This window comes from Vicugna pacos, chromosome 15, assembly GCF_048564905.1.
Source record: "Vicugna pacos chromosome 15, VicPac4, whole genome shotgun sequence".
Taxonomy (NCBI): domain Eukaryota; kingdom Metazoa; phylum Chordata; class Mammalia; order Artiodactyla; family Camelidae; genus Vicugna; species Vicugna pacos.
In genome coordinates this window covers 4357151-4384872 of record NC_133001.1, presented here as the reverse complement: position 1 = coordinate 4384872, position 27722 = coordinate 4357151, and the positions used below count along the sequence as shown (strand labels likewise).

Sequence of the window (27722 nt, the reverse complement as noted above, 5' to 3'; positions counted from 1 at the left end):
GAATGACTGAAAAATTGTGCTGAACACTGGAATTTGACACAACACTGTAAAGTGATTATAAATCAATAAAAAATGTTAAAAAAATAATTGTGTACTGTAATTCTCAAGTGGTGATAAGAATAAATGCTATTTTGAGATACAGCAACAATTATAATGTAATATGAAAATACCCTGATTTCTATTGGTGACAAAATTATAAATATTAATACTACTGTGGTTTGAGGCTTACATTCAAAATTGAAGGAAATGCTAAATTTCAGTTAGAGATTAGTAAAAACAAGAAAAGTTTTTCCCAATCAAGTTCTTGGACCCTGAATTCTACCAGTGAATGAATCCCTGTGGGGTTCCCGGACTCCAGATTAAGAACCTCAGCACTAGAAGGTCTCAGCAGTTCTCATGGCTTCAGAACCAACTACCCGTTGAGGACTCCTGGGCTTGTATCTCCAACCCAGACCTCTCCTGAGCTCAGACTGCTACATCCAACCTCCTACTGCTCATCTCTACTTGGATATCTCACAGATACCTTAAGCTTAATACCTTAACACTTCAAAAAGCCAGGCCTCCCCTCTAGAATCTCCCCAATACCCAACCCCTTTTGGACACCACATCTCTCCATCTCAATAAATGGACCAACATCCTAAGTTACTCAAAGCAGTAACTGAGGTCAACCTTGATACCATCTTCTTTCCCAAATTACCAGGACGTTCCATGGACTCTATCTGCTCCCTTCCAGGCCACCATGCGCCTTCAAGCCACCAGTCTCTCTCTTGAACTGTTGTTAGGAGTTGCCTAACTAATCTCCCTGCCTTCTTTTAACACTCCCTCCACCATTTACCACCTAGCAGCCAAAATGTATATTTTTAAAATATAAGTAAGGTTAGGTCACAACCTCACTCAAAACTTCTCAGTGGCTTTCTACTGCTCTCAAGATAAAATGTAACGTCCCTACCATGGTCTGTAAGATCCTGCAGGATTCAGCCACGCCTGCCTCCCCAACTTCCTCTGTAGCCCTTGTCCCTCTTCACCTGCTGTACTCCAAACACAATGACCTTTCGATCCCTAGACCACACTAAGGTCTTTCCTACCTAAGAGCTTCCAAAAACATAGTTGCATCTGTTCTAAATGGTATGCTTTAGGCTCTTGGAATGACCAGCTCTATAGCACCCTTCAAGTTTCAGTGTAAATCTTACTTTCTCAGATAGCTCTTATTCTATTTAATTTCCCTATTTCCTTGTTTTGGGGACTGTGTACTTATTTCTTTACTTGTGACTATCTTCTCCCATAACCATAATAAAGGGCCATTTTACTTATTATTTGTACAGTGTCAAGCAGTTAGTAGGTATACACAATACGTATTTGCTGAATGAATTTGGGTCCGCACCCTCAAAGCACTTTCTACGTGGGGCAAGAAGACCCAGAAAATACCTGGTAGAATGATTCCATGATTCTACTGAACTTCCTCAACTACCATTCTCTGAAGGAATTGTGCCTCTCATTCTGGGAGAGTTACGAGATTACTGGAAATATATAAGAAAGCTACTTCTGCCAGCAGCAGAGTACATGGAGAGAAGGAAAGTAGCCAAAGAAACTCTTCAGGAAGATTAATTCGGTGCCCACTGTGCCTAGGAATGAAAAACTCATAACAGCAAAGAGAGGCAGAAATGTAATTATAATTGTATAAAACTTTATCAACATTGAGGACACATAACAAGGCATAATGACATGGATGGACTGTAAGATCTTGGAGGAAACAGGCACTACTTCTAAATGTTAAAAAAAAAAAAAGACAACAGCAGTCACTTTTACAACACGAATTCTAGGAAATCCACTCTTCACCTACGTTTTTTTAGAGCACTGGTCTCAGCTGGGGCAATTTTCTCTCTCAGGAAGCATTAGGGGATGTCTGGAGACATTTTTGGCTGTAACAACTTTAGGGGAAGGGGCTCTACTGGCATCTAGCAGGTAGAGACCAGAGATGCTGTTAAACACCCTATGGTGCACAGGACACTCCCTGCAACAAAGAATTATTCAGCCCAACATGTCAATAACACCAAAGCTGACAAACCCTGCTTTAGAGTAGTATGTGATCAAAACCTTCACATGATGTAACTGATAGGCATACATCACCTCCAGAAGAACAGAGAAGAAACAAATCAGAGTGACTGTCTCTGGGGAGGAGAACTGAGGGTTTGAGGGGAAACAGGAGTGGTAGCGAGATTTATTTTTAAATATATATACTTTTTTGCGCCTTCTGAATTCTGTATGACACATGCATGTTACCTATTCAAAAAACAATAAAAAATAACCAAAAAGTAGTGTGGCTCAAGACCATGATCTCAAAAGACCACCTTCAATTCATGAAACATTACCAAAAAGAAAAAGAAAAAAAAACAAAAATTAAAAACAAGTGCTCTGTTGTAGAACGAATCCTGAATTAAGAGTTAGAAAATCTGGGTTTTGTCTCTATAAACAATGGAACCAAGCCTACCACTAAACCTGAAGCCAATTTCCTCACAGGTGGCATGCGAGGACGATGTGCCTTACTTAATGTACACGGAACTGTGACGCTCAAATAAAATACTCTATGAAGTATTAAGAGCCATACAAATACAATGTGGTTATTATTATTATTTTAGGGTCTTGGTATTATGAAAGAATATGACTAGAAGTTATAAATGAGACCCTTTAACTAATTCCCTTCCTGAATTTGACACCATTTAATTATCACTGGGGTTTTTAGGAACTGTTCCCTGTTAACTGAACCGAAAATTTTGATTTTTGCTGCCTATCCTAAGGAGCTAAGCAACTTAAGAAAAAGTTTTTATGGTGAGCCTCACAAACTGTAGGTGGTCAATACTTATTTGATGATTTGCATGATTATGATTAAGGTTAAGAAGAAAACACTTTTTCCTGAATCACTCAGTTTGCTACAAAATAAGCAGAGGTGAGGGATTTTAGCTCTGCTAAACCTCAACAATAATCCTAAGATTGGCTGTCTAAATAGAGAAAGGACAGGAAAAACACTCATCAACACAAAACATGCATAGTTTAAACACCATCTCTCTTGCCTAACAGCTGGGCCATGTGGGATAGGCCAAAGAGCTAGGTCTCTTACTCATGAAATGACTGAGTCATGAAAACAACACTTTCAATACTCATGTCTTTGAATGTCAAGGACAGCTAATGTGTAGGAGCTGCCAGCAACAATGATTAATGATGATGATGTTGTAAAGTTCTCTAGTTTTAGCAATTCTGAGCAGAAATAAATGAGCACAAGAACAGAATGAGTGAGGCATCAGTCACCGGAAAAACAGAGGAAATTGGGAGTGTCTTACGTGATGTACTTGTTATAGAGGATGAAGGCATGTTCAATGTTGCCTTCCTCACAGTAAATGGACGCCATTCGGATAATCTCGACTCCAGAGCGGAAGTACCGTCGGGGTGGAATGTCTTCATTTACCTCCACTGCGCTACCTATCTGGGAGAGAGCCCTCACCCGGTCTTCGGGTGGGAGGCTCACATCTCCATGGTCAGACATCAGGACCAAGAAGTTCTGAAACAGAAAAAACAGATGGCATCAACACCAAAGCCCCATCATCCCAGCGCAGCCTAGTACAGTGTTTATCCCACAAACCTCTACCTTATGAAGAAATTAAGAGAATACCATGTGTTGTGGCTCATATTAAGTAAGATTTCTTTCCCTTGAGAAGCCTGAGCCCCTCAAGGAAGCCCATATCACAATCATAAAAGGCTTGGCACACATGCAAAAACCCATAATCCCTGTGCCATAATTAGGTGGTACAAAGAGTATAACTATGAGCCACAAGGCGTTCAGCTCTACCCTTTGTGTTAACCACTCCCTGTCATTAGGTGGCCCTGCCCTTGGCATCACAAAAAGAGGGACAGTATCTTATATTTTTTCCACTATTTGTCCTTCCAGCGACCCACTTCCATCCACCTCAGTACCTAACAAAGTGTACGCAATGAACTTTCCTGATGATTGTTAAATGACTTCAAGTTTCCTCATTTTAATTTAATCTGAGAGTAACTGACGTTTCTCTGTATCTTCCCACACTTGAGCACAAGGTTAGTTGGGAACTGACATGGGAATGAATGCTCATAAACCTAACTCTGCTCAAGAAACCACTCTTCTAGTCAGTCTACAACACCACACATCATTTCAGGGCAAGGAATTCAGAGCTAGAAAACATTTACTGAAATTTATCTTCAAAGACTAAGCACTCTTTGAATAACAAAAGGACACAAAGGTAACTTGAAATGCAAAAAACAAACCAACAAAAAACCTGGGAGTTTCCCTCCCCCCACCCCGAGTCTCAGTAATTCTACAATCTTTCTTGATATTGTTGCTGTTAAAATCAGATTCCAACTTTTAATCAGGTATCACTCTACATCATTTCCAAAAGGAATCGGAGTATTTACGGGGGGAGGGTATAGCTCAGTGGTAGAGTGCATGCTAAGCATGCACTAGGTCCTAGGTTCAATCCCCAGTGCCTCCATTAAAAAAAAAAAATAAACAAACCTAATAACTACCTACCCCCCACAAAAAATTTTTTTTAAAAATCTGGGTATTTGATTACATTACACTGAATTACAGCACACCCTAACCAGCATGCTGTAGAAAACACAAACTATCGTAGATTTTGGAATTCAAGGCCCTGTGTCAGCTGGCCCCGTTTTGCCCTTCCAGTCTTAAAACCTTACTAGTTCCCTGCAGAGATGTTTTTCTTCAGTCAGGATTGTTACCTGCCCAGAAATCCTCACATTTCAGTTTCATTGTCTACCCGCTGTTTTTGCTTTCCATTCCAACTCTTCCCTCAGAGATGGTCTTCTCTGGGCCAATTCCATCTCTAGGTCACACTTCCCTCCACCAAGTGTCTTCTCAAACACCCTCACTAGAGTGCAAAAGCTCTGAGGACTACCAGAGATGTAACGACACTTCATCTCTTGCAGGAGCATTTTCAGGGACTCAGAAAGCCGCTAGCATATCTAAAACCTCCCTAAGTTGCTTATTTAGTAAACTGAGGGCAGAGCCCATCAAAGCTAACTGAAGCATAGTAAGCTTGTTGCTTCTCAGTACCTCCCGGGAGATGATGATCTTTTGGTCGAGAATGCAAACCCCCTCCCGAGGCCAGCAAGCGGTGCCCGGGACTACAGGGCTGAGCAACACTCCAGAGAGGGGAGGCAGCATCCGCAAAAAAGGGGAGAAGGTGGGAAAGGAGGAGAAAGGAAGTAGCAGCAATAAGCGAAAGCGGCGTATACAGCGGAGAGGGATCTCTGGGAAACTGCGTAAGGCCCCCTTCTCAAAGGCACGCAAAGCCCAAGTTGTCAACACCGGGCAAAATTATCGAAGGTTTTCGGGTCTTTTGCGTGCGGTAGTTGGGGCCGCGCCGGCCCGGCTGGGGACGGGAGCCGGCAGGAGCCTCGCGCGCGGCGAGCCGGGCAGGAGGCGCGGGAAGGAGAAGGCCGCAGGCCCCACACTCACGGCGGCCGCTCGCCGTCACAGTCCGACCACCCTCAGCGTCCCCGGCGCCACCACACTCCTGGGACTCTTCCCCACCTGTCCCCGCGGACGACACCCGGAGCTTCCGGAAACGTCACGTCCGGCGCCCGCCCCGCCCCCTCCCTCTAATAGTAAAGAACTGAGGACCCCAGGCGGAGGCTGGTGGGCGGGGCTAGAGCTGCCACCTGCTGTGGGTGGGTGGGAACCACCAATGAGGAGCGAGCTGGGCGCGGCCATTTTGGTAAAGGAAGATCAACGAGAAAGAAGTGGGAAGCAGGTGGGCAGAGGATCCGATGTCCAAGCTAACTTGTTTTTAGATTAGTACAGACACAGTAAACGGATCAGGACATTCCCTCCATACGAAAGTCTACCCAAGTTGTAATAAACATCCCTTAGAAAAGCCTCAAAAGTGTGCCATCAGATAAAATCTACCACATAAATCATACATTTATTGGAATTAGACTCTGGTAACGTCCATGCTTACCCCATGTCCTCACATTTATGGGTGCGTTAAATGTTTACGTTGTTACAGAACCAAACTTGGGTCCATTTGCCTGCCCAGTAAAGCCAATCTACTGATATAAGGTTGTGGGGAAGGAAAGTGCAGCCTTTGCTACAGGGAGCCAAGCAAGTCTCCTGCTCCATTGCAATAGGTTATGTCAGTCCTAAAAGCCAATTTGTCCCAGTTCTTGGCAGAAAACTGTATGAACTTTACCAAAATTGGTTGCATATTGATCTCTATCCCCAGAAGCCTATCGATGTCCTATATACACTACTAAGAATGTATGAATAAATATCATTGGAAAACCACGAGGTAAGTTGTGTTTTTAGTTATATTTTTATTGCTAAATACATATTCTCAGGTCTTCTCTATGTGGAAATTTGCTTTCTCTGAATTTTCATTCACTTATTTTTTTAGAAATTACTCAACTCTCAGTGCTTCATTTCACCTTAATTTTGTTCACTGCCACATTCAAAAACTCAATGTCCAGTTCTGTTTTAAACCTTTGTGGCCAGAGAGGTAGGCCACATTGGACTCATTGGCTGTTAGGGTCCATTCAGGTTAGTGGCAAGGTTTTCAGAGGAGAAGTATTTGGGGAGATGAGCAGTCATTCTAGTGGTTTCCACTAGTAGGATCTAAAAGTAAATTTCATTTTGTAAACTTTAGCACACCACTTTAGCCTCTCAAGTTCTTTTTTGGATACTGGTTAAATCATTAACCTTTTTTTTTAGCATTATATTGCAACAAAATTTTACCTGTAAATTTGAAAAGCACGTTTTCTATAATTATTTCCTTTTCAAACCGAAAGATGTTCAAAGCTTCATTAAAGAAAGATTTCTTCAGCTTGTCACCAGAGATTTCTCTGTTTTCATGGGTTAACATTCTGTTGAGATTATAGAATTTGAGATTACCATCACATAGAAGCAGGTGCACATTTGTTTTAGGTTAGCAGTTAGTTCTTGGTCATCATGATATTCATTAAATGTTTTAACATTTATAACCTATTACAATACCTAATCTGAAGTTTGTTTAAAATGACATTTGAATTTGTCCCTTGCCTCAATGTATGCAGCCTTACAATGTTTTAAAAATATTAGTAGACTACTTAAGATTGTCTGGAAATATTATATCAATATACATGTGTTCTCAACCACTAAATAAATCAATGAATTTGCTTGCTTTTGATCACTGCAAAATTTTCAAGTATTTTTCTACACATGATATTTCATAAATGAATGTGCTTGACAAGTGTTAAACTCTTTAAAGCTGAAAGTCAAACCCATTTGCTTTGGAGTCTGATTTGTATTACCCCATAATTTAATTGTGTTGTTCTGTTGCTTTCCAGAAGAGTATCTACAATTTCTTTAAACTCTAAAAATAGTTACCGTAATAAAAAACGTGATCTGCCTTACTGTATTGTTAACTTTAAAGTTTTGAATCTTATGAAAGAACTACTATTTTGATTTTGGTTAGGGGTTTCCTGGCAGATAGCCCCTCTATCACACTCACATAAATGCAGCATTCAAAGAGGAATTGCTAATGTGACTATCTGGGTAAACTTGCCAAGTTTTCTAAATCAGGGAAAAGAAAACTCCTTCTGAGAATTTCAGCTTGTTTGTGTTACTTTCTACACAAAACTGATGGCCTGAGTTATTACAGAATTGCTTTTTTTTTTGGCTAGGAAAGAACATAAGACTAATTTTTTAATGTCACATCACCAATAAAAAATATTGAAAATGAGTGTTTTATCTCAAAGGATCAAAGTGCAAAGCAATGGGGACACAAATATCTGTATGACACAGTTTCTGCCCCTGCAACCAGGACAAGGTGGTTATTGACACCAAATAGAGAATGGCATGAATATATGCACAGCCTCATTCCAAAAAGGTCCTGCAAGACTGCTAGTCATTCTGTCTCAGGAAACTTTGTATATCAGCAATCTGAACCTTTATGCTTTGGTTTAAAAGTTCAACTCTGGGCACATTTTAACCTCCAAATTTTAGAAGCCTTCCTGTAAGTTTGTTGGTATGATGATACGATCTATCCTTCAAGGTCTAGCTTAACGCCCCCTGCACGGTGTTACCTCCTCCACCAGGCCAGTGTCCAGATCTCTAGTTTCTCTCACTTTCTGTTGTGTATATTTCTCTTGGATTTCCCTGGAGTGATTCTGTGTGGGCATTGGGAAGCACTTATCAGATTCTTTCTCTACTACAAACATAAATATGCATGTCAGTGCTAGGATCCTCTAGAAGGGGAGGAATGAAAGCCTTTTCTGACTTGCTCAGAGCTCTATTCCCAGTGCCCAGAACAGGTTGGGACCCCAGATGACACTCAGTGAAGATCATTGGATGTTCAAATGTTGTTATATAAATGCTGACCCTAAAATGAATTTCAGGGATGGATAGCCAATCATGGTGATAACTGAGATGAACAATGAAAAATAGTGGCCATTATGCTCTTGGGACCAAATCTTCTCTACAGAACAGTAGAACTAGGAGCAGAATGTTCCAAAGCTAGGTGCCTTCATTCAATGAGCAAATTTTTATTAAGTGCCTGTCATGTTCATAGATCTGTGTCAGGCCATGAGTCTACAATAATGAAAAGAAAAACTCAGTTTCTGTTGTTTGAAGACCCTCATAGATGAGGGCTGAGAGTCATCAGAAGGAAAACAATCTTTTTTAATTTTTTTCATTTTTCAGTTTTATTAGGTTGAATTGTTACAATTTGACAGCACATATACAATGTACTGCATGTAATTACATATACACAATATACTGCAGATGTTTTTTAATTTTGCATATAAGTACTGTTCATTGTTTCTAAGAACGTTTAGAGCTTTGGTGTTTTAAACTTACATAGCTATCAAAGGAATAAAAGCCAACCACGAAATAAGAATAAATTCAAAAGGATATATACACCCTGCTATTAACAGCAACATTATTTATAATTGCTAAGATATGGAAGCATCCTAAGTGCACATCAATAGATGAATGGATAAAGAAGATGCAGCATATATATGTAATGGAATACAACTCACCCATAAAAAAGAAGGCTATTTTGCCATTTGCAGCCCTTCATTCACTTTTTTTTCCCACTCCCCAAACCAGAATGTTATAACTAGCATAAACATTTCCATTGCATCGAAAAGAACAATATATCTAGAAATAAACTTAACCAAGGAGGTTACCTATACTCTGAAAACTGTAAAACACAAACGAAGGGAATTGAAGATGATACAAAAAAAAGGAAAGATATCTTGTGATCTTGGATTGGAAGAATCAATATGATCAAAATGACTGTACTACCCAAAGCAATCTACAGATCCAGTGCAACCTCTGTCAAAGTACTCACGATGTTTTTCAGAGAACTAGAACAAACAATTCCAAAATTTATATGGAACCATAAAAGACCCTAAAGTGCCAAAGCAATCTTTTGTAGGTCTTTTTTTTCTCTTTTTTTGTTCTATTTTCTTATGGTTTGATGACTCGAGAAGTTCCTTTAACATTTGTTGTAAAGCTGGCTTGGCGGTGCTGAATTCTTTTGGCTTTTATTTATCTGTGAAGCTTTCGACTTCTCCTTCAAATCTGAATGAGAGCCTTGCTGGATAGAGTGTTCTTGGTTGTAAGTTTTTCCCATTTATCACTTTAAATATATCTTGACACTCCCTTCTGGCCCAGAGTTTCTGCTGAAAAATCAGCTGATAACCTTGTGAGAGTTCCCTTGTATGTTATTTGTTGCTTTTCTCTTGATAATTTTAATATTTTCTCCTTATCCTTAATTTTTGTCAATTTGATTACTATGTGCCTTGGTGTGTTCTTCTTTAGGTTGATCCTGTGTGGTACTCTCTGCACTTCCAGGACTTAGGTGACTGTTTCCTTTCCCAAGCTGGGAAAGTTTTTGGTTATTATCTCTCCAAAAATTTTCTCAGGTCCTTTCTCTCTCTCTTCTCTTTCTGGAGCTCCTATAATGCAAATGTTAGAGTGTTTCATGTTGTCCCAGAGTTCTCTTAAACTAGCCTCATTTCTTTTCATTCTTTTTTCTTTTTTCTGTTCTGCAGTAGTGATTTCCACTCATCTGTCTTCTAACTCATTGATCCGTTCTTCTGCCTTATTTAGTCTATTCTTGGTTCCTTCTGGTGTGTTATTCATTTCAGTGACTTTATTCTTCAACTCTGGGTATTCTTTATACTTTCCAACTCTCTGCTAAAAACTTCGCTCTGTGCATCTATACTCCTCTGAAGTTCTCTGAACATCTTCTCCATCATTACTTTAAACTGTTTCTCAGATAAATTGCCTATCTCCTCATCACTTATTCCTTCTTGTGGGATTTTATCTTGTGCCTTGGCCTGGGAGATATTCTTTTGCCGCCTCGTATCGTCTATCTTTCTATGTTTGTGGGCTCCTTCCACAGGCTTTGGGATTGTTGTTTTCTGATTTCTGGTATCTGCCCCCTGGTGGATGAGGCTGGACTAGAGGCTTATGCAGGTCTCCTAGCAGGAGGAGCCAGGGCCTGCCCACTGCTAGGTGAAGCTTGGTCCTGGACCTCTGGTGGGTAGGGCCTTGTCTAGAGGTGTTTGTGGCTTAGGAAGTCTGCTGATGGGTGGGGCTGCGTTCCCACTCTGTATGTTGTTTGGCCTGAGGCTTCTCTACAGGCAGTTGAGTGGGGCTGGGTCTTGGTGCCAATGACGTCAGCCTCCAGGGAAGCTCCTGTACTTGAACACTCCTGAAATGTCTGCCACCAGCTTTTATGTCCCCTGGGTGAGCCGAAGCCGTCCCCCACATCCCCAGGAGACCCTTCAAAACCAGCAGGCAGGACTGGCCCAGGTTCCTATAAAGTCACTGCCTCTGCCTTTGGACCTGGCACATTCGAGATTCTGTGTACACCTCCCAAGAGAGTGAAGTCTCTGTCCACAGTCCTGTGGGGCTCCTGGAGTTAAGCCCCACTGGCCTTCGAAACCAGATGTCCTAGGGTCTCCTCCTCCTCCCAGTGCCAGAACCCCACGCTGGGGAGCCTGACGTGGGGCTTAGAGCTCTCATACCTGTGGGAGGGCCTCTGCGGCTTAATTAATCTTCAGCTTGTGGGTCGTGTACCTGGGGGGTATGGGGCCCAATTATATTGTGAGCACGCCCCTCCTACCATCCTGCTGTGGTTCCCTCTTTTTGTTTCTGACTGAAGGCAATCTTACTTGCTAGGTTCCAGCCTTTTTTTTTTTTTTTTGATAGCTGTCTAGCAGTCAGCTATGGTTTCATTGTGGCCATGAGGAGAGGCGAGCTTGTGGTCCTACCACTCCGCCATCTTGACTGGAAATCTCCGGAAGGAAAGCAATCTTTAAAAACTGAGTAAGTTTCTCAAGGGGATGCTAGGTGAGCTTCATGCACTGAGACATTAAAACAGCCTATCTAGAACGTTGCTAGGGAATGGGGGTGCTCCGAAAGCCGAAAGGAATGTGTACGAACGACGGTGGTTCACAATGTTAAAATTTTTCTGTGAACCCACTGGAAATATAAAATGACAAATAGAATTTGAAAAGTACTTGGGAAGAAAAAGATCTGGAAAGAGCTGTTTACAAGAAGAGAGCTACAGCAAGTGTACTGGAATCTTGGACATTTGTGTATTATGAATGCATGGACATTACATTCCTTTTCAATTGGAGTTGCAATTTCGAAAAAGCTGTTCCTTAAGAGAAACATTAAGATGAATCTGAGGTTTGGGGCTCCACCTATAGGTTGTTTGAAGAATAGAATCTCCTGTCGCCAAGAAAAGTAGCTGGGAAGGTGAGTTTTTATGCATACTTGGAAAGGTTTTTTAATGTATGTGTATTTTTATAATTAATGCTTACATTTGCACTTAAGTGGTCAATTTTGTTTTAGACTTATCTTCTTCCTGTGTTACCTGCTAGTTAGCTGTGAGTTATATGACTTACTTCCTAATAACTAAAAGCCTTTTGTTTGAGGTAAGAGTGTCATTCTCAGGTGAAGACTATAAATTTCAACAAGAGTTAAATAAGATACGAAACTTTGGGACTATTGGAATGGTACACTTTGCGTTGAGGGATTTTACCATTTTGTATTTGGTTTATGTATTTCTGCAAAAATATTGGCATGTGACCAAGCATTATACCTTTGAGTGCAAGGTAAAGAATTGCGTGCCAGTACATTTATACTCTTTGAAAAACATTCATTCATTCAGTACCTACTATGTGCCAAACACTATTCAAAGCATTGAGCATCTATTAGTGAACAAAGCAGACAAAAAATAAAACAATCCTTCCCCCAATGACCTTATATTCTAGTGATGGGTGAGGGAGTGATGGACTCCGAATAATTATATGATAAATAAGTAAATTACATAGTATATTAGAAGATTCTAAATACTATGGAAGGGAGGAAGGTATAGCTCAATGGTAAAGTACGTGCCTAGCATGCATGAGGTCCTGGGTTCAATTCCTGGTACTGCTATTAAATCAATCAATCAATCAATCAATAAAACCTAATTACTTCTGCCATTAAAGAAACACATTAAAAAATTGGGTCATAAGGTACATGCCCCCCAGGACACCACACAGATTCACCAGTTTGTAGCAGGATATTTTAAACTTTAGAAGGATTCACAGCAATATTTGACATCTGTTAGGTACTGTGTGAGCTGGTAGCTAGCAGGCAGTTCACAGTTTCAACATTAGGTCATGTTAAGTTCCTTTCAGTGCTGTCATATCACTGTGAACCTGGGGATTTGGGGAAGTACCACTGGAAGATCAATGTGGAGCAGGAAATGAGGCTGGCAGTGTCCAATTTAATTCCACAGTCTGAGATATTGTACAGTGCCCAACAGTCACCTGCATTCCGTCAGCAAGTAATTGTGGTCATTTAAGAGGGAAATAAAAATAGTTTTCTTTTAATTTATATGTATTATTTTTCAAATGTGTACTTGGTTCTTAAGTATATGTATTATTTTTCAAATGTGTACTTGGTTCTTGGTCATTGTATTATTGTGCAATGTAATGTATTATTGGAGCATTTTTCCTGTGGCTACTCTAACAAATCACCACAACTGGTGGCTTAAAAAAGCAGAAATTTATTTTTTCACAGTTCTGGAGGCCAGAAGTCTGAAGTTAATACCACTGGGACAAAATTAAATTGTCAGCAGAGTTTACACTCCATCTAGAGTTTTTTTTTCCTATGAGTTTGCCTTTTTAATTTAATTTTTTAATTTGTCAATAATTTTTAATTTATATACAATTTGAAAAGATTACTTTCCATTTAAAGTTATTACAAAATATTGGCTATATTCCTCAGGATGTGCAATACATCCTTGAGCCTGTCTTATACCCAATAGTTTGTGCCCCCTACTCCCCAACCCCTACATTGCAACCCCCACCCCCACCCCAACACACACACACACACACACACACACACACACTCATCCAAGCATCCAAGTCTATTGAGGGAGATTTCATTTCTTGCGCTGCCAGCTTCTGGTGGCTGGTGGCTCCAACATTCCAGTCTTTGCCTCCGAGGTCATATTGCCTTTTCCTCCTCTGTCTCTATCAAATCTCCTCTGTCTCTGTTTTGTAAGGACACACCTGATTGCATTTAGGGCCTACTCTGATAATCCAGGATAATCTCCCCATCTCAAGATCTTCAATTTAATCTCATATGCAAAAATCCTTTTTCTAAATAAGGCTGTAATATTTATAGATTTAAAGAATTAAGACCTGATCTCTTTGGGTGGCCATTATCCAGCCCACTACAAACATAAATACTAATTAATTATTGATGCCTAAATACTTAGTAAACGGGACTGTTTAGTATTTCTTTTAGCCTAGAGGTGAGACACCAAGCACTCTGTGAATCTGGAAAGTTTGGGAAGCTTCTGAGTTAGGAGGCTCTCCCAATAATCCAGGCAGGAAATATGGAGGCTTGGACTAGAGTGGGAACAGGGAAAAGTGGTTAGGAGTGGATGAGTGCCATATACAATCTGAAGACAAAACAGATGGAATTTGCTGCTAATGCTCTGAATATGTGTTTGGAAAGGACAGAAGTGACCTCAAAGGTCTCTGGCTTGAGCAACTGGAAAATGCCATTACCATGAAATGAGATGAAGAATATTGATATTGTGCACAGACCAGGTTTTTTTGCTGGGGAGGAGGGCAGATTTGAGACTCATGAGCCCTTAGATTGTTGTGTTTTGACTTCCTATGGACTGAGCAAATACGGACACGAGACATTAGACAGAGGAGACTCAGAAAGCCTCGTCTAACCCAGAGTTCTAACGAGGGGAGAGCAAATGGGCCTCTGCTTCAGGGAACTGAAAATTACAGGGCCCCCAAATTTCAAATAATTATATCAAATGATGGAGCAGAGATTCACAAAAATGGAGGCAGCAGCAGGGTTTCTGAATCTCACCAAACCTTCTCATGGAACTAGATCAACCAAAACCAAATGCCCAAGGGTAGCATTTACCAAGAAAGTAGAAACACAGAAACAATTGAGTGGGGCAGACCTGCATGGACCGACCATCTGCACCAGAGGAAGTGGCAGACAGGAAGACGCATCTGATAGACATGGGAGCAGAAGGCCTTGGAAATGACAGCAGGTATTCCCTGGAAAGCACTGGGGGCCCGTTTAAGAACAGCAGCTGAGACTGGGAGGGGTTTTGTCAAGCCCCAAAGTGAGTAAGGACAAGGGCCCCAGGATACCATTTGGAGGGCTGGAGCCGTCTAGCCCCTCTGCATCTTCAAACTGAGCAGCCAGAGCTCCTTTCCAGTGTGTGGCCCACACAAAGCAGAAACTTCTGGGAGGAACAACAGGCACAAAGGGAAATGTCTTGATAAAAGTCAGGGAGGGGAACAGAGCCAGGAAACCTCAGAAAGCAAGCCACTATGTTTTTGAATACTACATTAAAAAAAAAACACAGAAATTCTGTGAAGTTAGAAAAGTGATCCTCAACCACACCTCCTTTTTCTTTCTATTTTTTTTAAAGCTCCAAGTCACTCATTTTAAATTCTGAAAAATTATTCCCATGATGAAAGCAAAAAAAAAAAAAAGCTCCAAGTCATTAATTTTATTTTTACTGTATCAGCATGGGATGGCAAAAATACATAACACTACAATCAACTATTAACATACAGAAATGTATCCTTGAATTCCTTACAGTCATTTTCTACTTTAAAATCTGTTAATTCATATTCAAGTAAAATACATGACTTCTTAGTAAAACTCTCCAGTACATATAAACAAGAATTTATAACTTCCCCTTTAAAAGCAATGTTCTTTTTATTATTGAGAATTTAATGGTTTAGACCCATCTTTTTTTTTTTGATGTTTAGAAAATTTAAATTTACTTACCAGGAACAGACAAACCAAACCTAATGTAAAGAGAGCTTTCCATAAAGCCCACTGGTTTATGCCTTTCCAGACGCTCTTTCCATCACTTTCTTCTTCCCTTTCTCCAGAAAACTGGTGTTTTATCTTTACAAGTTCTCTGTCATTCCATGAAAAGTCTGTTCTTCTAGTTTCATTGGTGAACAGTAGTAAGATAGCCAGTTTACTTAAATTCTAGACTTCCCTTCTGGGAGCAAATGATGGGGTGGGATTTGGGGACCAGTGAGATACGGATTCTGGTGAGATTGAGAGTCATTCACAAAAAATTACGGGGCTATAGTAAAGGGAGAACAAATACAAACCGGGTTCCTGTAGGTAGGCAAGAAGCCAAAATGAGGAGGAATGGTGAGGCAACAGGGCAATGTGATTAGGTCCTAGGCGATATGTCCTCTTTTTTTTTTCTACATGTAAATATTCTTTTATTTAGCAGACACGAGAGCTTTTTAAAAAATTCATTATGTCATTCATTTTAGAAAAGTTTGTTTTGGTCACTCCCAACACCATCACATTTTAGTAACTGGTGCCGTCATTTTTTTAAAACATTTATTTTTTATTTTATCTATCTATCTATCTATTGGTGCCATTATTTCTGATAGAAGAATTATTCATCTGGAGTCTGATGTTATGGGAAATTTTACACATGATAAAGAAGTTTCTTCCGAATCGAATAATAGTTTGAGAATGGGGGAAGGCTTTCAACACAGATGAGGTCACCAGCTGTTCTAGCCCTTCTGAAGAACCAGCAGAAGTAGCTGCATGAGGGATTTAGGTTACTTAAAGGAAGATTTCCCCATGTCCTTTAAAACAGCGAGATAAGCTACTGACGGAGGGGGTGCTATGCCTTCTGATGGTAATTATGAATAGAAACCAAATAATAATTACTAGTAACATGTCGGTGACCAATCCTTGAGAGTTAAGGTGGTGAGAAAGGATATGGCATTACACCTGGTCTCTGGATCGCTGAGTTTCCTGGGCTGGTGTGTGACCATCTTGGTTGAAATCATAACAAAATCATATCATATCATATATCATACATATCCCATCACAACAAAAGCTGATCGCTTTCATGGGGTCCTTTCTCGTTACTCTGTTCAATGATAAAGCCCATTGGTTTATGCCTCCTGGAAAACAGTTATTCCAAAATAGTATAGGTGAAGCTTTGATGAAGCAGCCATAAAGAACAGGTTTCCAGGTAGCCTCACACCTCCTTTTCAAAGAGCTTTCAAACTGGTTTCACCTAAAAACTGGTAACAGAAAAGGACTGGGATCAAACCCCAGGCAAAGGCAGTATAAGAACAAAGAGAATAAGGAGCAGACTGGCATCTCCTCAGACAATAAAAGCAAGTTGGAAAAGCCAGGCCCATAAAACAGATCAACACTGTAACCTGCTATTTCAAAGGTAGCTGAAGATGTTAGGAAAAACAGTGTGAAAGATGAAAGAACATGGGCAGAGGAGTGAATGGGAAGTTATGGTTTATTTTAAATTTTTTTTTAGCGTATTGATTTCTCACATGAGTTTTTTTAAAAGGAGGTGCTGGGAATTGAACCCAGGACCTCAAGGATGCTAAGCACCCACTCTACCACTGAGCTATTACCACAACCCTCGCCTAGGAAGTTATTGTTTAATAGATACAGAGTTTCTGTTTGGGATGATGAAAAAATTCTGGAAATGCTAGTAAATGCCACCCATGGGTGTTTGGTTTTGGTTGATGTATTTCCATGAAAGGGTTTGGGGAGATTCAGAAACTATGCTGCTGCTTCCATTTTTCTGAGGTCCTGCCCAGTCTTTTGACACAAATATTTTGAATTTGGATAGTGGTGGTAGTGGCACAACATCATGAATATATTTAATGTCACTGAATTGTGTACTTAAAAATGGTTAAACTAATAAATTTTGTTTTATGTGTTTTACCATAAGAAAAAAAGATGAAAGAAGAGCATAAATCAGAAATAGGTAACATGATAGAATGCAGGGCAGAATTCAACATAAACCAAAAAAAATTTTTTTCAGAAATGAAAACTAAGTTAAAAATGACATAAGAGTGAATAAACAGAATGGACAATGTCTTAAGTGAAACAACAAGAAAATGAGAAATTTTTCAAAAGTCAAAAGGAAGATAGAAAGAATTATAGAGAAATGGCAAATATAAAAGATGGGCAAAAAAGAAAGCCAGGAAAATTCTGAGAAGAGTAATACAAATACATTTAAGAATTTATTATAACATGAAAGTGACATTTCTAATCAGTGGGACAGTTTAGTCAGTAAATTGTGATACATACACATTGGGGTATAAATATTTCTCTGGAAGGATTCATGCATGACAAAAGTAGATGTCTCTGAGGAGGGAAATGTGTGGCTGGAGAACTTGGGGGAAAAGGTGAATTTCCATTCCTTTTGTACTTTTTCTAATTTTTCTAATGTTCTTTCATGTGAATCTGTTACCTCTGAAGTCTGCCTGAGTTCAAGCCCCAGCTCCCCCAATTGCTAGCTCTTAATCTTGGGCAAATTCTTGACACTCTCCAAGCCTATTTCCTTATCTGTGAAATAGGGGTCAATAACTTATCCCAGTACAGAATAAACTCTCAATAAATGGAAATTATTAGTGAAAACAACCCAAATGTCCATCAACAGAGGAATGGGTTTTTTAAATGCGGTACATATGAGGAATATTACACAGCCATAAAAAGGAATGAAGTACTAACACCTGCTACAACATGGATGAACTTGAAAAGATGATGCGAAGTGAAAGAAGCTGGACCCAAAGGTCACATTTGTATTATTTTATATACATGAAATGCCCAGAAAAGCCACATCCATAGAGACAGAGAGCAAATTAATGGTTGCAGGAGCCAAGGGAGGAGGGAATTGGGAGTGACTGCTGATTGGCTTTCTTTTTACAGTGATGACAACGTTGTGGGTTATATAATGGTAATAGTTGCATAGGCTTGTGAATGTACTAAATGACACTGAATCTGTAGTTTCAAAAGGTAAATTTTACAGTATGTGGAACATATCTCAATAAAAAATAATTTTAAAAATGAAAATTGCCAATTTTCCCATGATCTTTATCCATTGTCCCCATCCCTCCCCTCTCTCCACTTCATTCCTTGAATTGCCCTCCCTCCCGTTCCCAGCCCCGCCGCCCTCCCCCACCCCTACTCCCTCCAGCTGCCCCATGACGCCTCCCGGGGAGCATCTCGGGACCGCTGGGTGCCTGCATTCTGTGGCTGTTGAAACGGCGAGCCAGGTGCGCACGCCCGCCTCTCTTACCCCCGGAAAATGGACGCTTCCAGCGGATTTTTCTCGTGCGCTTCGGTTGATGGCGAAGTTTAGAGAAGGCAGCACGTGCCTAGGTTAATGGAGGAGGACCCGGTGGGCCCCTCAAGTTAATAATATTTAGATCCCTCCAGAAGTTTGATCCCGTCCAGAGGTCACTTCCGGATGCTGTCTGAAAGCCAGGTTGGCCACCTCCGGGCAATTGCAAATACTGAGGACTTTGGGCCTCAAATTCAGGCCTTGGACCTCCACATGCAATGTGACCTCAGCCCTTTGCTGAACCTCACTAGTGAAGTGGCACCGTAACATTGGCCTTGGCTGTTGTTAGGAAGGTTAACTGAATAGTGCATTCACCGCCCCGGTGCATAAGTGCTGAGTAAATGGAGATTATATCCCGAGCTCTGTTCTGCGTGGGCCTCCTGTTGGCAGCAATTCACTTGGCCCCGCCCCTGCTGTGAGCTGCCCCCGGGATAACTCTGAGTCCCTGCCACTCATCTGGTAGATTTCCCTATTCCCTGCTATAGTCATACATGGATAAGGCAGATCAAACCTTTCATACATGTGTTCTGAATCTCCTGTTTTCTAAAATACCTATCTGGTGGTCCTGAGACATAAGGCCAACCTCAGGAGACTTTTTCTATTTCTCTTAGTCAACCTAGACACATCTTCCGTCATCTCCAACTCTACTCAAATTTTATTCTTTCAACCCTAATCTCAGAGCCTGCTTCTTGTTTCTGCCATTTCCCACACTCCTGCTTCTTTTCATAAACCCATAAAATCTCTCCCCTTTTGGCCTTCCTAGCTCTGGGCCAAGTTTCTTCCTCTTTCCTCAATTCTTACCCCTATTCCCCCATTCTTCCCTCCAATTTTCAGTTCTTTCTTTCTCATGCAGCCTTTGATTCCTACCCCCACCAAAAGAACTAAACCAAAACAAAATCAAAACAAAATAAAACAAAAAAACCACAGTTAACAGCACCTCAGAACTCAAATGGCTTCTTTATTACTCAACTATTAGTTCTATTACATTTGTTTATTCAATTTTATTAACTTCTAAAATATATCAGAATAAATAGAGAAATTTATATCTATCTATATATGTAAAAACAGCTGGTACCTAATGTGGCACCAATACTCCTATCAGCTCTTACTTTGCATATCCATAGTATAGAGAAATGTCCATTTCTCTTTCCCTCTCAATGAAAAATTGCATTTTCCCCAAAGAGGTGTATTTGGCAGCAATCTCACGCTCTTGTTGGGCCCGCCTCTTCATGGCCTCCCGCTCTGGCCTCTGCTCTTCTGTGATGGGCGTTGACATGACTGGCTCAGGAACATTGGGTTTCCTCCATGGAATTGGTTGGAAGCTGAAGTCTTGGAGTAGAAATTGGTTTTGAGACTTGGGTGGAGACTGGTGCTTGGTCACAGCAGTGGAAACGGGCTTCTGCTGGAGAGAAGCACAAGGTGAAGTTTTGTAGGGTGCAGGCCTAGAAGCCGGAGCCTGAGGGACACTAGGCCTGGTAGAGTTGGTCAGACCTGGTCGAGTTGGGTTGACCAACATTGGACGAACTGGTTTGGCAGGACCTGCCAAAGATGCAGGAGCTGGCCGGGCTGAATTGACTGCAGTAGGTTGAGCTGAGTTAGTAGAACCAGGCCGGGCAGGGTAAGCCACAGCAGGCCGGCGTGAGGCCAGAGGCTGTGGCCTCCGAGAAAGAGGTTGAGCTTTAGGCTTGTCCACGGTAGGAAAAGGCAAAGGTATCAACTTGACCTTCCCAGGAGGTGGCAGCTCATACTGGGATGGAGATGCACACTCTTCTTCAGCACTGCCATCTCGTTTCTGGGCTTTGACTTGAGTTTTCTCAGGACCCTTACCCCCACAGCGGGTATTCAGCCATGGCTTGATAGCTGAGGATGGCCTGGGGTCTTTGAAGTTGCCTAAACTTCCCGGGGCCCGAGAGGAAGAGAGTCCAATTTTCTTATCATCCTTCTTCCCCAGTGCATGAAAAACCTGCACAGACTCCAGCATGTGCATGCCGAGGCAGCTTCGGGGCTTTTTAAAGTCCTCTTGGTTAAACTCAAGTTGATTTTTCTTCCGCTTCATCTTGGGAGTGGTTGACTTCACGTCTGCCTTCACTTTGTTCCCTGACTGCTTACTCTCTTCAGCTTTCTTGGAGCTGTTTTCTTTGGTCCTTTTGGTCTTTTCCTGCCCATGGCTCTTAGTTTTGCTGATTCCGCTAGATGCAGGCTTCTGAGGTTTGCTGTTAGAATGCTTGGCTGGGTTTGCAGGAGCCCTGTCACTGAATGTAGCATTACGAATTACCACTTCTCCCCCTAATAGGCACTCTGGGTTCTTTGCCTGGATTTTGGCCTTGGGAGCATCACTGACAGGCTCAGAGATTTTATGTTTGTTATTCCTGGGTTGATCAGAGGGAGCTTTTATGACACCCAACTTTTCCTGCACCTGATTCACCTTATTGGTTCTGGTATCTGTGACTTGGATCACCGTGAAATCTATAAGTTGATCTAAGTTCTCCAAAGAGCGAAAGAGCTGGGGACTGTCAATATCCCTCACTGGTGTAGTGATGTTTGCAAAACTACTGCTAGATTCAGTCTCATTTTCGAGTGTCTCAAGGTCCTCAAAACTGAGGCTATTCTTTCCCAGATCAGTGTTTTCAAAACCAAGCAGCTCCTCTTGGCCAGTGGGATCAAGGCAGGCCAAGATCTGGTGAATATCAGGGATCTCTAAAGGGAGTAGTGGAGAATCTTGGTTTTCTAATGGGATTTCATAGGCATCCAGAGGCTCTGAAAGCTTGGCTTTAATATCATCCAAATTCTTATTCTCCATTTGTTCCTGGCTTGGAGCTGGAGGCAGTGCCAGGAGATTACTGGAACTCTGGACTGGAGCAATCATTGAAATGTCCCCAAGTTCAGGTGGTGTGTTACTCTCAAGTATCTGGATATTTCTGCTACTGCAGGACTTGGGGAATTCTGGAGTTTGTGACAGACAAAATGTCTGACTTACAGGTTGTGATCCCAGGGAATTCTCCATCCCCAGGGAAGTCTCCATCACTACAAAGAGATCAAGGAAGAAGTCAGTCCCTGGTAAGTGAGATACTTCCCCTAGACACCAATATAGCAATCACGTATATTTCAATGACAGACAAGGCATTTCTACTAGCTTTTCTTGAGGACCATGGACAGCACCCTATGCTAGGAGATAAGAGGTGACTGTTCTAATTCTTACTGGAGATCATTTGATGTGATTGATTCATGGTTTTCTTTGTATTTCATAGAGTTGTTATAAGTCAAATAAAAAATAAAAGTCACATTTTTAAAATATGAAATGTTTGACAAAGCCTAGCATTTTCATTTAGTGCCCTTTCAATTCTCCCCACTTTCCTGAGAGAATAAGAACACTTCACACCGTGAACTAGGAAAGGAGAGGGGTAGAGCTCTTCCTGAAGAACCACACAAGAAAGGACAGAGTCTTCACCTGCTTATTCTGGACAGGATTTTGGAATGCAAGGTCTTAAATCCTGGTGTAAATTAAGGAAGTGAGGGAAAATTAACCTGCATTATCGTGATAAGAGTTCTGAAAGATTTCCAAAGAAACTATTGCAATAGGTCAGAGAAGGGAGTTAAACAGTGTGGTAGTACGGGGGATGGATCAACTAGAGCAGCGAAAACTCTCGGGGTTCTTGCACACATAGCATAGATGATCATCACAGTGCCCCACTTTCCCGCCTGCATTAGGTGCTCTTATATAGAGTCTGAAAACAGAAAGCACTGAGAGAGGGTAGTGGTTTTTAAAGTCTCGGGATCTAAATTCTACCTGTCTGTACACCACTTCCCAGCTGCAGATTTGACCCATTTTTGAATGCTGATCTTACTTTTTTCCTTCCTTGCTGTTTTGTACACACCTTGAAAACTTGTTTCTGTGATGGGTTGAGCAGGCACAGAGTAGTAGATTCCAGAGGTGGAAGCTGGTGGTAGGATATTTGTGGGCTGAATCTCTTTGAGTACCATTACTATTTCTGGTTGAGGGACAGTGGTCCTACTTCCTGTGTATGACACTGCGCCACAGGTTTGCAGGCAGGGGTCAAGTTCTCCAAACAGTACAGGACCCAATGTGCCTTGATTATAGTAATATACCTGGCTTCCTACCTGGTAGGGAACTGAAAGGCTATGTCTCTGATATGGAATCTGAGATGGTGTGCCCTGAACAAGGCTGGCAGAAATTGATGGATACAGAGAGACCATGTTATTGGCATCTGAAGTTTTATCATACTGGGCTGCCATAGACATGGAAGGAATAGCTGCATCCTGGTCAGTGACAGTCACAGTCAGGTCTCTGAGTAAAGAGGACTTCTTTTCACTGCTTCCTGCGATGTTCCACTCAAAAATATCTGGATGGGAAGCAGCTGAAGTGGAGATCTGGCTCTGGCCAGAAACTCCAGGCAACATAGTGGTGTTAGGATGTTGGTAATGGTAGGCACTTTCCAGGACTGGCTGGAAAGAGGTGCCAGAGGCTGCTGATGGCAGTAGCCATGCTGAACTGATGGCTGGAGCAGAGACTCTGGAGAAGTTGCAGGCGCTTCCTGTTAGGGGAGCTGTGCTGCTCACCACAGGAAGAGAGAACTGCAGAGGATTTAGAGTTCCAAGTACAGATGGATTTTGGAAATTTTCTGTAAGAAATAAGAGGGTAATGAAATGATCAGTAAGACTGATAAATTCTCACTATGTTGGAGGATCAGCATTATCTTAAAGGTCTTGCTGTCAGGATGCCTCTAATGTCAAGACTTACTGAGATAGCGAATTAAACAGCTTGTGATGGTTGTAAGGGCTGGAGCAGTTTGACAGTCTTCTGTATTAACTGCCTATGTTCCCATCTTGGGCACAGATGTGCAGGGGACCCAAGTGGTGTGGTTCATACATTGTTCTCTAGGCCAGAAACAATCTTCTCCCTGCCCTGTCTTTCCCATATGCCTGCATTAGTGTTGACTTGTATGTTATTTCCTAGAATGGAAGGATTTTAGAACTAGGAGGTTCTTAGAGAACTTCTAACAGTCTCATTTCTAGAGTAAGGAAACTGAGGGTCAGAGAGATCAGGTTGACTTGTTCAAGTTTTCTCATTATGTTAATATCATCACCAGATTTCAGAACCTAAGTGTCCTGACTTTCTCACCAGGACTCTGCTCTGACACTGCCAGAAACCAGGAGAAACAGCCCTTCTAATATAGGCATATATATATAATATATATATATATATATATTATATATATATATACTATAATATATATATAAATATATATATATATTATATATATATATATATATATATATTTTTGTCCATTAGAAAAGAGTACAGGTTTTATCACTGTAATCTTCAGTGTCTCACTCTGTGCAGTTCCCATGCTATTACCTAGAGTTCATATAATGCTCAGTCCAAGTTGTAAATTTGGGGGGGGGCAGGTAATTAGGTTTATTTATTACTTTTTTTTTAATGAGGGTACTGGGGATTGAACCCAGGACCTTGTGCATGCTAAGCATGCGCTCTACCATTGAGCTATACCCTCCCCCACCCAAGCTGTAAATTTAAAGGATCATTTTTACCCTCTTCAAGCCTGGTTTCTGATCCTGCCTCAAAATGATTACTTGAAAGTGAATTTCTTTTTTTGGGGGGGGGGTAGATAATTAGGCTTATTTATTCACTTATTTTTAATGGAGGTACTGGGGATTGAACCCACAACCTTGTGCATGCTAAGCTCTACCACTGAGCTATACCCTCCCCCTGAAAGTGAATTTCTTAAGTGCTTTTTGAAAGAAAAAAGTTATTTAACTCTCTGAGCTTCAGATTACTCAACCATAAAGTGGTTGCAACAGCAACAATGATAATAGCAGTAATAATTAATACATAAATAAAAGTAATATGTTACATATGATTTACATGGAGGAAGATATAATAAGTTCTGGAAAGATAGAGAAAAATCATGAAAAACACATCACATAACTAAAAAGAAATATACAGCTATTAATGGAAACTGGGGTAGGTAGCAAGAATTAAAGCATAATAAGTTTACTAATATATGAAGTTCTGTATCAGACAAGCAATATTATGAAACTGAATATTGTCTACTCTATTTTAGTGAATACTATTAACCAAATAACACAATAGAAGATAATTTTGAATGAATTCCTAGCCAATACATACAGAGATGATATACCAGTAAAAATGTGTAACAAGCAATAAAATGCAGTAAATGTGAATGTATAAGTAGCACAATATATGCAGACAAACATTTTAATAAAAACTGGTTCAAAGCAGACAGCAAATTAATAAGTGTGAAGGAATTCAATTATTGAGCTCATTCATATTTTCCTGAATATTACCCAGCAAGTAAGAGATATTAAGCCTAGTAGAAATGTGTATTTTAATTAATATAATCATATAATAAGCAGAAAGGAAAGCTTTAAAAGTATCATGAAGGTTTTTAATATTTATCCTAGAACCTAGATTATAATCATCTTCAACCTCTAAGAAAGTGACATCCCCAAAGTCTGAAAAACAAACAAAAAAATTTCTAGAATCCAATTAAAAGAGCTGTCTAAATGTAGGTCCCAAGAGGACTTAAAGGACTCCAGAACATTGTTTTAGATCAATGTGGGTTTAGAGACGGGTTTAGAGATTTGTCTTCTTAGTAGTTCAGATCTAAAAATGGTATTGATCTAAAAAGATGGCTGTTGAAGGGGAGGGTATAGCTCAAGTGGTAGAGGGCATGCTTAGCATGCATGAGGTCCAATCCCCAGCACCTCCTCTAAGAATAAACAAATAAACCTAATTACCTCCCCCACCAAAAAAAAAAAAAAGAAAGGCTGTTGATCAGTGTGCTCTCTGTGTTCAGAAGGAAATAACTGTAACGATGAAAAGCAGCCTTCCCTGAGAGCCTACCTATCATACCATCCTTAAAAATTTTATTTTTAATAGGCCAAACATCTACATAGTTTAAAAATCAGAATGAAAAGAACACTGAATATCAGCCCCCTAGATAACCATTTTTGTTAGTTTCCTGTTTACAGGAAGCATCATTTCTAAAATATATTTCAGAAATGTTTATATTCAAAACTGTCAAGTACCATCTGTGTTCAGAGAGGCAATAAAAGAAAAACACTGAGTCTGACTTTGCTGATGAGCTGTTTCCCCAGTGATACCCTATTCTGGCCTTGCTTTCCTTCCTAGTCTATTAATATAAGCATTTACTAAAAATCAACTTTGTTTTGCCCTGTTCTGAGCAGATTTCACTCTATGCCCTTTCTGCTTTAATTTAAAATCTTTGGTTCCTACCAACATTCCCACCAAACTGCTTTTTCTCTTGAGAGAGCCTCCTTGCTCTCCCTTTTTATATTTTCTCCTCCCTTTTGGTCCCTGTTGGCTTGTGCTGATAAAAACAATCCCAAACTTCCTTATTTTTGACTATACGCCTCCTTAGAGCCCAGTCCTCTCCATCCTCTCTCCTTATTTTCTTTTCAAGTACTTTAGATAGAAAACTCTAAAACATGTGAATAGTACTTTTTGAACAGCATGAAATTTAAAATACTAAACTTGAAACCTTAGTGGAGGGAGACCATTACAGATGAAACATCTTGGCATATATTGCTAGCTTTCTACAACACCTGAGTTTTCTCTGTTTCTGTTGGAACACTCTCAAGAAGCCTCTGATTTCATTTTCTACACAGGTGCCCTTTAAGCCTTAATATTAGAGAAGAAAGGGACCAGAGAGACCAACCAATGTAATATCCTAACATAACAGACGAGGGAAAACTGACTTTGAGGATCAATGACTTATCCAAAGTCACGCAGGTGGTAAATGTCTGAGCTCATTCACAGTTTTCTGAATATTACCTAGCAAGTAAGAGATATTAAGCCTAGCAGAAACTGAAGTCAAAACTGAAATTAAGTCTTCAAATTTCTAGCTCAATACCCCGCCCCATTATTCCATGCTGTTTTGAATCTACTACTAAATTTAGGGCAAAAAAATATCTAATGAAGAACTTTTAGAAGTTTCTTTCCTTACCTGAAATGGTCAGAGAAGAAGAAATATCCACTGCAGATATAAGAGACGAGGATACAGTACTAGAGGATGGCTGAGTGGCTGAAGCCAAAGAGCACATGTGTCCAGTATGAACCGGTCACTGGTCACTGGTCACTTGCGATGATCCAAACTTGTTTACAGACAGCTCCATGGAAACCCCAAGATTCTACCAGGTGGTAGTAGGTTTGGTGGGAGAATGATGTCACAGAACAGGTAGTTTAAAGGTATGAGATAGCCAATAGGGAAGTCAGATTCCCAACAAGAAGATGTGATTGGGCAGAGAGAATGCAACAGCTAAATTTCTGAGCTCTGGGGAAGTGAAATCCTACAAGACAGATTTACTTTCTTCCAGGCTCTTATGTTAGGGAAATCATCTCAACATTTCTTATAGATGTTCATTATTACAATTGGTAATAGTTACTTATATTCCATACAGTATTATATCTTATATATTATATTTGTATAATTATATACACTTTATTAATTTCCTTAGAGAGAAAGGAAAGAGCCTCTGGTTTGAACAATTACAGTTGTTCTGAAATCATATCAGTTTATCTGATTAGTGAACTTACTGCAGCTTTTTAGGAGCAAAAGAAGGGATTAAGGAGCTCTTTTTGTAACTTGGTTAAAGAGTAGGGTGAAGTTTGTTGAGTGTATATTGTGGAGAATGAAGTGGTCCGAGGCTCTGCTCTTTCCGTTTCTTCTCCTTGAATCCTACCTTCCTTGGGCTGGGCTGGGCTGGGCCAGATTGGACACACATTTCTTTTCTGATCTCCTCTTTTCTTTCTTTCTCTCTTCCTCTCTTTCTTTCTAGGCATTGTTTCTGGGACAAGCCTTGATCTTGCATTCTTACTCTCATGGCTGTTACTTCTGTCAACTTCCAGCAGCAGGGTCTTCTTTTTAGTGCTTCATGCTTCACAGAATAGACTGTCCACTGAAAGTAAATACCAGAGAG

General features: G+C 40.5%; 3 protein-coding genes across 6 annotated transcripts in view; 1 reads left to right on the top strand and 2 right to left on the bottom strand.

The window, feature by feature from the left end:
• Window positions 1–5624, bottom strand: part of LOC102544222 (STAM-binding protein) — a 32117-nt gene extending 26493 nt beyond the window's left edge. The window contains exons 1-2 of one of the 2 annotated variants that reach the window (XR_012058885.1): window positions 5504–5604; window positions 3336–3553 (exon numbers count right to left, since the gene is read on the bottom strand). Coding sequence is in view for 1 of the 2 variants with exons in the window: in XM_006218999.4 (XP_006219061.2) it covers window positions 3336–3538 (203 nt within the window). In the remaining variant the exon portion in view is untranslated. Of the gene's footprint in view, window positions 1–3335; window positions 3554–5503 lie in introns of both variants that reach the window. The other variant, XM_006218999.4, reaches the window with a different exon arrangement.
• Window positions 5625–18663: 13039 nt separating this feature from the next.
• The window catches only part of LOC102544657 (RNA/RNP complex-1-interacting phosphatase), a 32739-nt gene continuing 23680 nt past the window's right edge, over window positions 18664–27722 (top strand). Inside the window, exons 1-2 of one of the 2 annotated variants that reach the window (XM_072937508.1) lie at window positions 18664–18760; window positions 21702–21779. The gene's annotated coding sequence lies outside the window, so the exon portion shown is untranslated. Of the gene's footprint in view, window positions 18761–18781; window positions 18867–21701; window positions 21780–27722 lie in introns of those variants that run through there. The other variant, XM_072937509.1, reaches the window with a different exon arrangement.
• On the bottom strand, window positions 19661–27178 carry LOC102524667 (uncharacterized protein C2orf78). Of its 2 annotated transcripts, none has more exons than XM_072937505.1 (3): window positions 26750–27178; window positions 22568–23362; window positions 19661–21746 (listed from the first exon to the last, which is right to left on the bottom strand). In XM_072937505.1, exons 1-3 carry the CDS (start codon window positions 26844–26846, stop codon window positions 19828–19830), a joined length of 2811 nt encoding a protein of 936 aa, XP_072793606.1. In that variant the 5' UTR covers window positions 26847–27178; the 3' UTR covers window positions 19661–19827. The 2 variants fall into 2 exon arrangements, with proteins under 2 accessions (XP_072793606.1, XP_072793607.1); XM_072937506.1 differs by having other exon boundaries at window positions 22598–23362.

Bases quoted from the DNA above. Each gene is read 5' to 3' on its own strand.
- LOC102524667 (XM_072937505.1), bottom strand. From the start codon at position 26,846: ATGTGCTCTTTGGCTTCAGCCACTCAGCCATCCTCTAGTACTGTATCC. The intron at 23,363-26,749 runs GTAAGGAAAGAA...TATTTCTTACAG, and splicing joins TTCTTCTCTGACCATTTCAG to AAAATTTCCAAAATCCATCT. The intron at 21,747-22,567 runs GTAAGATCAGCA...ATCTCTTTGTAG, and splicing joins AACAGCAAGGAAGGAAAAAA to TGATGGAGACTTCCCTGGGG.